A 12,428-nucleotide genomic window follows, 5' to 3' on the forward strand; every position below is an offset into this window, starting at 1 on the left:
CTAACACGTCATCATTATCCGCCATCTTAACTCTTAGAATAGAATAGAATAGAATATAACTGGTGAATGGTGAATTGTCACTCTGAATAGTGAATAACTGGAAGCCCTCTCTGGTGGTGGGGCAATGGTGGGAGAAAGCATCGAAGCAGGATTCTTCTTCTTCCTCTGTAAGCCTTAACACCATGTTTTAGATTTTACTACCTTAATATGCAACAGAAAAAAGTTACAGGTTGTTCCTAAATAGAATTTTGATTCGAATTTGTATCGGAAACCTCTTTATTTCAACTAATCGGCCATCGGTTTTCTCTCCAGTGATAAATAAATAATTCCTTATGAACCATATGCAAAAACTTACCATGTTTTACATTCTTTTTTTTTAATGATAGATATCATTAATTACATCTGCCGTATTCCTCTTTATTCAGTAGCATTTTGTGTTTACTATTAATTTGGTGATAATTCGTATTAAGTTATAAAATCGATCACTATGCCTAATTTTACCAATGAAGATTATTTAAATCTCATTCTACTTCATGGAGTATGTAATAAAGTTGTAGATAGAACGATTCGACTGTTCATTGAGAGGTTTCCTGACCGACCCAGACCAACGAGAGATACCATTAACAGAACCATGACAAACTTGAGAAATGTCGGATCTTTCGTTAAGAAAACTATACACAGAGAAAAAAGTGTAGTAGAAGATGAGAACAACGAAATTACAGTTCTTGCATATTTTCGTGTGAATCCTCAAAATTCTCTCAAAGATGCCGAGGTTGATCTGGGATTATCTCAATCGAGTGTTTGGAGAATATTAAAAAAACATAAAATGCACCCATATAAATTCAATAGGGTACAGCATTTGAAGGAAACTGATTTCGTCAGGAGAACAGAGTTTTGCGAAGCTATGATGATTCGATTTCAAGAGAATGAATACTTTTTGGACTGTATAATTTGGACAGATGAATCTGAATTCACAAAGAATGGTTCTTTCAATAGGCATAACAGTCATTATTGGGAAGAAGAGAACAACCACCACCTCAGACAATGGAACTTTCAAGAGACCTGGAGTTTCAATGTTTTTTGCGCCTTCAAAAATAATGCAATTCTCGATGTTCACATTTATGATGGGACTTTAACTGGTAAGATAGAACACTACACATGTTTGCATTATTTAAAGAATGTTCTCCCTTAGGAGTTAGATATTCTGACATATTGACTCAAATATAATTGAGCCGCTAGTACAGAACCATAATGACTTATGGTATCAACAAGATGGCGCGCCTCCACACAATTCACTCAATGTGTCAAATATCCTCTACAGTCTATTTGAAGATCGATGGTTGGCGAACAATAGTCCACATCTTTGGCCACCACGTTCTCCCGATTTAACTCCTTTAGACTATTATGTTTGGGGTAGGATAAAAAATATTGTCTACTCAACTCCCCTGACTGATAAAGAGGACTGCATAGAACGAGTCAGAAATGCGTTCAGGTTTGTTTAGATTTTTAGATTCATAGTTTTGAAACTCAATTTGGTTTTTAAACACTTTTGCAGATCTCTTCCTCCCGATGAAATAAGAAGAGCAACGCACGAAGCATTCCTGAGACGTATAAATAAATGTCTAGAAATTAACGGTCAAAACTTTGAGCATCTTCTCTAGTTATAACTGCGAGAGTTTGCCATGGTTCTCCTAATAGTAACTTGAAGTCGGTTTCAAGAAGGGGTGAAAAATCTACAGCATGGTTCAAATAACAGTTCCTGAAAATTTCATCTTTTTGGCGTGAAGGGAAAAGAAATAGCCGAAAATTCAAGACGAAAAACAGTTTTTTGTGAAAGACTCAGAAAATATCCACTTTAGGGCAAGTGTGTGATGCATACACTCACATTATTTTTAACGTAGATTCAATATCTGCCATAAAAAAATTGGGTTCTAATTTGAAAAAATTGATTTTTCACGATTTTGTCATCCCTAACTTTGAAAGCGATTTTTTCACCCCCTGTATCACGAATCGCGATTTCGATTTTCAAAGTGGATACATCAATCTTACATCTTGAAAAATCCCAAAAATGAAAATTTTCCATCCAAAAACCTTGAAGTTATTCTTGTTTCAGCGGAGCTCTATTTTCGATTTTTTTTTCGAATTTTCCCGCTCAGAGAGAATTTTCCAACCAAAACTGAAAAATGTTACATCAAAATAACTTGAAATTTTCTAAGGAATCCATTTCTGCAATAAAAAAATGGTGTTCCAATTTGAAAAACGGAAGTTGACGTCATTTCCGGAAAAACCGGAGGTGCTCATGCCTTGAAAATATTCTAGATTTCATCAGCATCGTGAAATACTTATAAGTGCTGAATTTCATGAAAATACGTTCAGTAGTTTCCCGTATAAATATGGGTGAGGTTCCTCGTGAAAGACCCTATATATATATAGATATATATATATATATATATTATATATATATATATATATGTGTTAAGGATAACGAGGGTTTTTGTTCATAAAACAAAGCACAAAAGGATAAGGACAGTCCCTCACAGAGAAATGCTAACCGTAGACACGTGTTTCGGGCTTTAGGCCCTCATCAGTACGGTGCAAAAGTGTTAGGATGAGCAACACCTGAAACAAACAACAAACAAACAGAGTCAACAACAGAAGCCAGCCGTCCATTTGTGGTTTCAGCAGGAAGACCCAATGGGTTTTCGGGAAACAACCAACATCACCACGTAGGAAGCTATAGCTACCTGCGTGACATCCGAGTCCCGGGATAATCACATGTGTTAAGGATAACGAGGGTTTTTGTTCATAAAACAAAGCACAAAAGGATAAGGACAGTCCCTCACAGAGAAATGCTAACCGTAGACACGTGTTTCGGGCTTTAGGCCCTCATCAGTACGGTGCAAAAGTGTTAGGATGAGCAACACCTGAACACCGGGACTCGGATGTCACGCAGGTAGCTATAGCTTCCTACGTGGTGATGTTGGTTGTTTCCCGAAAACCCATTGGGTCTTCCTGCTGAAACCACAAATGGACGGCTGGCTTCTGTTGTTGACTCTGTTTGTTTGTTGTTTGTTTCAGGTGTTGCTCATCCTAACACTTTTGCACCGTACTGATGAGGGCCTAAAGCCCGAAACACGTGTCTACGGTTAGCATTTCTCTGTGAGGGACTGTCCTTATCCTTTTGTGCTATATATATATATATATATATATATATATATATATATATATATATATATATATATATATATATATATAAATATATTTATATAAAATAAATGTATGTGTGTAATATTTGAATACATTTGAAATTTGAAAAGAACATGATTATGGAGAGTGATTTGAATTCTTCGGAACAGAATGCTATATTTAATGAAGTTTCTCCATATTATCATAACTGTTTCAAAGCTCAGTAATTTCGAATTTGTATTGAAATTGTAGGAGTTGAGGTAAGATTATTCAAATAACGTCATTTTCAAACGAAGATGGCTAATGCTTCAATTATAAGATTTGATTCGTGTCATCATCGCAAATATTCATTTCTGTGGACTTTTTTAAACAGAGTTGCATTTAGCCAAAGTACCCTATGTTTTTAATTTCACAGATAATTTTTTTTTTGCTCAAACTACTCGAAAACAGGCGCATACTGGCTTGTGTCTCAGCGATTCATGATCACATATAACTGATATTTCAAGATAAAATATTATTATTATTATCGTACAAGAAAATATGAGGAATACGTTCATTTTCAAAACGATCAAATGTAATGGCCATAAAAAGAAGAAACTTGAAGATTTGGATGGAATTTCTTGTTGGGGAAAGATTCATCATTCAATGAAAAACTATATTTCAAAAATATTTCCTTCGATAGAACCATTGGAGAGGTATAACTGAAGAATACATTTCTTTATGGATTTCCACCAGCCTTTATATTTTCAACCGAGCCGAATCGAAAAAAAAAATGGTAGAGAAAGAAAGTGTTTCCTTTTACCTCAGCAATCTACTGTTAAAATATATATGTACAACTCAAAGACTCACCTTGTATATATATATATATATATATATATATATATATATATATATATATATATATATATATATATATATATACTCCTAGTTAATGGTCGTGTTTTATTGATAAATTGGAAAATAAGGGATATCGACCAAATATGCAAATCATTGAGAAAATATAACTCAGTAGCCCCACGCATATACGGAAACCCCAAAGTCCATAAAGTGAATACACCACTAAGACCAATCGTGTCAGATATACAAAGACCTACAATTAATTTAGCCATGTTTATCGCCAACATTCTAACTTGTGCCTATGATACGAACATAAATTTTATGTGAAAGATACATTTGAAATTGCAAATATGTTAAACAACTTTAAATAACCACCTGGTTATATTCTAGTTTCCTTGGACGTAGTCAATCTTTTCGGAAATTTAACAAAGAAAATTGTCTTTGAAGCTTTGGAAGAAAAATGGAATGACATTGAAGAACACTGTAATATACCAAAAGAAAAATTTATGAAAATACTAGATTTCCTTTTTGACTCTGGATATTTTATGTTTGGAGGAAAGTATTTTATGCAAGTGTCAGGATGCACAATGGGATCGAAATTAAGCCCAATAATGGCTCTTTATGCCATGGATTATTTGTTAATGAAAAGTTTACCTAAGCTATCTTTCAGAGCACCATTCATAAAAAAGTTTGTAGATGACCTGCTTGTGGCTATACCTAGCACAGAGAAAGAAAATGTTCTCCATGTGTTCAACAGCTACGATGAACACATCCAATTCACTATTGAAGTTGAAGACGAATTGCAGTCTGTATCCTTCTTGGATACAAGAGTACATAGAATTGAAGATACCATCAAACTGGACTGGTACACAAAGGAAACTTCATCAGACAGGTACATTCACTATTTATCAGATCATGCCACACAAGTAGAGATAAATTTCATAAAAGAAAAAGTAAATAGAATAAAAAATATATGCCACCCCGATTTTGTGACCAAAAACATAAAAAAATGAAAAAATATTTTATTAGAAAACTCATACCCAGAGGGAATGATTAATAAACTATTGTTTTCCAGTACAAACCCAGTGAGACAGATAATGATAAACGGAGAGAATAATGAGCGAGAACACCAAGAGGAAGTTGAGATCAAATACTGTTCAATACCAAACATCAAAACACTCTAGACAAAAATTAAGAGATATTTCAACAACCAAAAAAACATCAAAGTAATCATTAAAAACCACAAATCTGTAGCCAACCTATACTCCAAACTCAAGGATCGAGAACCCTTTTACGATGGCCCAATAGACGAATAAAGAATTTTGGACACCCCTGACATTGTAGTCGTGACGTTTCTATGATATTTGACGTTGTTTTCTATGTTTCCCTTTTATATTAATGACAAAAAAAAACAAAACCTAAAAAAATCAGATTTTAATGCGTAGTAGTGGATTGATTGTTGTAATAAATAAATTGGCAGTGAATGTAGATAATATAGTATAGAATAGATGGTAGAAAAGTTTTCCTGTAGAGGTGATAGATACGTTATTTTACACTTAAGAGAGGACCTCAGATTCAGTAAGTTAATTTAGAAAAGTTTTTTTAGAATGTGAAAATGAATTTAAGAGATTTTATAGTTGTACATGTCCTTGGTTAACATTATGTTAATTACTTGTTGTAGGAGCCCTGAAGAAGGAACAAACTAGATTCCGAAAGCTTGGCAAATGAATAAAGAGTAACAACTTAATGTGCATATTTGGTCGATATCCCTTATTTTCCAATATATATTATATATATATATATATATATATATATATATATATATATATATATATATATATATCTGCAATTTTAAGGGATATCGACTGAAGCGAGGTAGATTTAAATACTCTTTATTTCTTGCCTAGCTTTCGGAAAACTTTGTTTCCATCATCAGGGCCAAAAATGTTGAGGTTATTCCTCAGTAATTACAAATAAACTTGAAAACATTGAGACAACAGTTCACAAGACAAGTAGTCAATTTTTAAAACGCAATAAATTATGCTTCGATAAATCTAACCTTAAAATAATTGATCACAGAGTATACAAATCAGTCCACAGATTATTCTGTCATAATGTTGTTCTTCTCTGACTTATTCATCCAACGGTCCATCATAAAAATTTTTTCGTTCTTTAATGTTAGGGTATGTGAGTAGATAGGTATATACATTACTTAGTTTCTGTACGTCGGTCTTTTTATTTATTGGGTCTTTCTGGTTCCTTATGTTTATCATCTCGAGTATGAGTCTTTTGTTATACTTTTTCTGAGTTGCCACTATCTCTGCACTGTCGAAGTCAATCCTATGTCCTTTCTCTACCGCATGTATGGTTAAAGCACATCGCTGGTTGTTTTTTGTGATGTCACTTTTGTGTAAGGCCAATCTGCTTTTTAGCCACTGGGACGTGTGACCAATATATGTGCACTCACATTCCGCACAATTCATCTTATAGACAACATTTGACCTAAGTAGTGTTGGTGTTTGATCTTTTATTCTGCTGTATAATCTTGAAATGCTTTTTGTATTATACGTTGCTATCTTTATATTTTATATATTTTATGTATAATACAAAAAGCATTTCAAGATTATACAGCAGAATAAAAGATCAAACACCAACACTACTTAGGTCAAATGTTGTCTATAAGATGAATTGTGCGGAATGTGAGTGCACATATATTGGTCACACGTCCCAGTGGCTAAAAAGCAGATTGGCCTTACACAAAAGTGACATCACAAAAAACAACCAGCGATGTGCTTTAACCATACATGCGGTAGAGAAAGGACATAGGATTGACTTCGACAGTGCAGAGATAGTGGCAACTCAGAAAAAGTATATCAAAAGACTCATACTCGAGATGATAAACATAAGGAACCAGAAAGACCCAATAAATAAAAAGACCGACGTACAGAAACTAAGTAATGTATATACCTATCTACTCACATACCCTAACATTAAAGAACGAAAAAATTTTTATGATGGACCGTTGGATGAATAAGTCAGAGAAGAACAACATTATGACAGAATAATCTGTGGACTGATTTGTATACTCTGTGATCAATTATTTTAAGGTTAGATTTATCGAAGCATAATTTATTGCGTTTTAAAAATTGACTACTTGTCTTGTGAACTGTTGTCTCAATGTTTTCAAGTTTATTTGTAATTACTGAGGAATAACCTCAACATTTTTGGCCCTGATGATGGAAACAAAGTTTTCCGAAAGCTAGGCAAGAAATAAAGAGTATTTAAATCTACCTCGCTTCAGTCGATATCCCTTAAAATTGCAGACATTTATAGTACGACTGTTAACTAATCAAATATATATATATATATATATTGATCATGTTATTTACCTGTTATATATATATATATATATATATATATATATATATATATATAACATATATATATATATATATATATATATAACAGGTAAATAACATGATCAATATATATATATATATATATATATATTTTGATCATGTTATTTACCTGCTTTTTAATAGTCAATAGTATTTTCTTTATTTGGAAGTGTCAGGTTTTTAATGAAGTCGTTTAGTTCATATAAAAAAATATAATTATACGTTTCGGAGAACACTCTCCTTCTTCAGTAAAAATAACTCATCTGATAGTTTACAATATGAAATATTAATTAAAATTGAGCCTGTAAAAAAACACAAACATTTAAAATAGTATACACAATAGTTTTCTTCACAAAATAAGTTAATTAAAATAAGGTTAAAATAATTAAAATAGGTTAGGTTTGTGTTTTTTTACAGGCTCAATTTTAATTAATATTTCATACTGTAAACTATCAGATGAGTTATTTTTACTGAAGAAGGAGAGTGTTCTCCGAAACGTATAATTATATTTTTTATATGAACTAAACCACTTCATTAAAAACCTGACACTTCCAAATAAAGAAAATACTATTGACTATATTTTTTTTTTTTTTTTTTTTTGCTTCACACTTTCGTGGGGTTATTTCCCAGTTTACCCGGGCCAGTAGGCCAAGGGTAAGCTGTGCTACTAGTGCTACTAGTGTGCTACTATATATATATATATATATATATATATATATATATATATGTATCGATATTACAGAAATATGATTAAGATGAACGCTGGTTGATTATTGAAGGTCATTTATTCGAAAGTAGTGGTGATATATTGAAGTTCGACATAGATCATGCATATATTATTACCCATGACAGAGTTAAGGAAAAGCTTACCAGACTACTCTCTGATTCGGCCAACCACCTAGAGTCTTCTTCTGATTCCAACTGTTGCTGTTTCAATGTCTGATCCAAGATATGATGTCCGAAACTAGAGACATTTCCAAAGTGATATCGATGGTATTCTAGTAACTCATTTCCATAAAGCGACTGATTGGGCTGCAAAAATGTGAAATAAATGTTTGCTTCTGATACAATTGGATTTGAAAAAAAAATTATACGAGTCAAAACGAGAAGCAGTGATCAAGATCCATGTGAGTAGAAAGAACAAGAAGGAAAAATGATATTATAAAAATTATTAACTCGAACGTACTTTCGAGAGATATCATTTCTAAATTCACATTCCATTAACTGAGATATCGAAAGTAACTACTAGTCAAATGTGCATCCATGCAAATTTTGGAATGGAAAAATAATCGGTTGATAATTCGAATACACGCACATGTACACATACATAAATAGGGTGTTTCCCCATAAGCTGGACAAATATATAGTCGCGAAGATGATCGGGGGAGTTTGGTCAGTTATGGATAACTTTGAAAATGCCTGAGGACAAAATCAATTCAGTTTCTAACAATAAGAATGAATGAACACATTCTAACATCTATGGTAAGAAGAAAGCTAAAAGTGGCCCCGAAGAAGATGCCCCTCTTTATATTCGAATATTCGAAGGAATCAGATATGTTTTAGAAACATACAGGATGTCCCGTAAAGACCACGTCAAACCGAGGGAGAATGTAGATCAAAGGATAACCCACCTGCTATGACAAAATTCCCATTATAAAAGTCCTACCGTTTTCGAGATTTTTTTTTTTTGAAAATAATGAATTTTTGCCCCTTTCAATAGTTTTGTCCTTACGGTTGGTACAATTTTACATCTTTTTGGTTAATTTCTTCAGTAAAATATTGCTGAAGAATGATTTTAACGTTTACACTCGCTCTGCTCGCCGAAGGGGCTCCGCCCCTTGGACCCCGTCACTATGCCGGTAGATCCTTCACTGGGTATCCCTCTAGAAAATGAAAGATTTTTTTCGGAAACCTTGTATCGTTAGCTGATTTTAGACGATTCACTCGGTATCCTATGCTGATTCTAGGGTAGAATTCTATATGACTTCTTTCCTAGAACACACCATTTCGCCCTTGCTCACATGAAAATATTTGATTTCTATTTTCAATTACTGTCTGCTAAAATTATTGCGTTAGTTCTCATAGTTTTCAAAATATTAAGAAAAAACCGTAAAAAAGAGAGAATTTCCATAGTCACTATCACGTGAATTATTTTCACTGTGAATATCCTATGCGTATACTCAATTCACTTTCACAAACTAGAATGATGTTGGAATATCGTGCATATCTTGAATTTGAAAAATATCATCACAGGGTGTTTCAAATATTGTGCCAAAAATTGTGAACAAAATTTGATCATAACTTTCGATTTTCAAATCATAACCCTATTTTTTTGTGATGTCGTTGAATTCTACGGTAAAAATAAGGGAAGTGTTCGAACATGATTATGCTCTCAAATTCAATAATTCAAGAGTTATTCCAGATTTTATGAATTTATGTTATACGTAGGGTCAATTTCATTCAATCTGTTTCTAGAGTGCGTTTCAAATATTCAATTATTTCAAAGTGACAGGTGTACTCATTATTGAATCTAGTAGATTATAATTTGACGATATGAATCCCCGTTATTCAAATAATGAAATTCTGGATCTATTCCATATCCACGGTGAATGCAACAGAATTGTTTCGAGAACTTGTCGAGCATTCAATCAGAAATATCCACATTTATCACCAATTGACGAGAAGATAATTCGGAAGGATGTATCAAACCTTCTGTTACTCCCTTTTCATCAACACGCTGATTTTTTCCTGAATTCATAAAATGTATTCTACCGCTTTTTCATATCAATAGAATTGGCACACAGGAGTCCTGCATTATTTTATTTCATTTGGTAGGTAGAGGTTTTTTTCTTCTAGGTAGGTACTCCATCCAGTATAATGGATATTCATGAAGTATGCAACATCCTTTCAAGAAGATGAGGAAATTTCTGATTTAAAATTTGATGAATTCTACCAATAATTCTAATGCATTCATCGTGAATATGGAATAAGATATTTATAATACAAGTGCAGAACTTATTGATATTCTTCCAAGAGTTCAAAATGACCGAGTGGTAGAATGAGCCTTCTGTACGAGTTTTAAACATTATGTTCCCGAATTCACTGCCTTTTTATTGAAATTGACGGAAATTTCCATAAATATCTATTAGTGATTTTTGCATTGAAAAATGTTGGTTGGTAGAACAGTTTTCTGTATCACAAATTTGACAAATAATAGATAAATCCGTTCCAGTCTATTTTGTTCCACAAAATGTGCCGGAAAGAACTGATTTGCCACATAATTAGAGAAAAGTATATCCAGAATTTTGTCATTTGAATATCGGAAATTCAATTCGTGAAATCAAATTAGTGAAGCTTTGATAATGAAAATACCTGTCACATGTAAAGTAATTAGATATTTAAATTTCTATGGTCATAGAGTATTATTGCTAGTCTGTCTGGAAATAGATCGAATAAAATTGACCCTACGTATAACATAAATTCATAAAATCTCAAATAACTCTTGAATTATTGAATTTGAGAGCATAATCACGTTTGGACACTACCCTTATTTTTTACCGTAGAATCCAGCGAAATCACAAAAAAATAGGGTTCTGATTTGAAAATCGAAAGTTATGATCAAATTTTGTTCACAATTTTTGGCACCCTGTGATGATATTTCTCAAATTCAAGATATGCACGATGTTCCAACATCATTTTAGTTTGAGAAAGTGAATTGAAACAGGCATAGGATATTCACAGTAAAAATAATTCAGGTAATTGTGACTAAGGAAATTCTCTCTTTTTTACGGTTTTTCCTTGATATTTTGAAAACTATGAGGACTAACACAATAATTTTAGCAAAGAGTAATTGAGAATGGAAATCTCGATAATATCTGTGACATAAAATGAAAAAAAAGTTTGTTTTGAAAAAAATTTTTTTAATTCTTATATAACCGGAAGCGCCTGAACTCCGAAAATATTTTAGCTGAACAATGTCATATTCCGAAATATTAGATTTAGGCGTACAACTTTGCTCCTGCCGTTGTGCAATAGCTGGCTGTAACGGTAAGTGATTGTCGAAATAAATATATCGTAGATGTCATACAATAAGTTTAGTTATTTGTGAACATAACGCCATCGACATGTTAGTCGATTTGTGTCTGCATCATAAAGTTATTCACGATTATCCATGTCAGCTTACGAGTCAAATTCTCGTCATTCGAGGGAGGTTTTAATTTTCAACTGAAATATGAATAAATCTGCGGCTGAGGCTCATCGAATGCTCTCAAATACCTATGGTGAGGCCGCTATTAGTGAAAGAACGTGCCGAGAGTGGTTTCAACGCTTCAAGAATGGTGATTTTAATGTCGAAGACCAGCATCGCGGTGGAAGAGAGAAGGTTTTTGAAGATGCAGAATTGGAGGCAATACTTGATCAAGACTCATTTCAAACGCAACAATAATTGACAGGATCATTAGGACTACAAGACATTTCAAAACGCCTGAAAGTCATAGGAATGATTCAGAAACAAGAAAAGTGGGTGCCGTACGAGTTGAAGCCGGGAGGTGTTTGAACGGAGTTTGTTTGTTTGTGAACAGCTGCTTTCGAGGCAAAGACGGAAGGAATTTCTGCATCGGATTGGGACTGGAGACGAAAAACGGGTTCATTACGATAATCCCAAGCACATAAAATCATGTGGATATCCCGGCCATGCTTCCACGTCGACGGCTAGACCGAATATTCTCGGTTCTAAGGTCATGCTCAGTATTTAGTGGGGCCAGCTCGGTGTAGTGTATTATGAGTTGTTAAAACCGACTGAAACGATCACAGGCGATCGTTATCGAACGCAATCAATGCGTTTGTGTCGAGCATTGAGAGACAAACCGCCGCAATACGACGAGAGAGTAGATGAATGGATTTTACTGCATGACAATGCTCGACTCCATGTTGCGAAAGTCAAGATATACTTGAAAAAGTTGAAATGGGAATTCCTACCCCACCTGACGTATTCTCCAGACGTTGTTC

At 33.5% G+C, this 12,428-nt stretch overlaps 1 protein-coding gene across 7 annotated transcripts in view; it reads right to left on the reverse strand.

The window, feature by feature from the left end:
- Positions 1-12,428, reverse strand: part of LOC123673246 (focal adhesion kinase 1-like) — a 335,822-nt gene that overhangs the window by 132,034 nt on the left and 191,360 nt on the right. For all 7 annotated transcript variants that reach the window (XM_045607738.1, XM_045607724.1, XM_045607753.1 and 4 more), the window contains one exon: positions 8,292-8,453. In XM_045607738.1, coding sequence (XP_045463694.1) covers positions 8,292-8,453 — 162 coding nt within the window. The remainder of the gene's footprint in view (positions 1-8,291; positions 8,454-12,428) is intronic.

The sequence above is a fragment of the Harmonia axyridis genome, chromosome 1, assembly GCF_914767665.1.
Source record: "Harmonia axyridis chromosome 1, icHarAxyr1.1, whole genome shotgun sequence".
In the NCBI taxonomy this organism is placed as follows: Eukaryota; Metazoa; Arthropoda; class Insecta; order Coleoptera; family Coccinellidae; genus Harmonia; species Harmonia axyridis.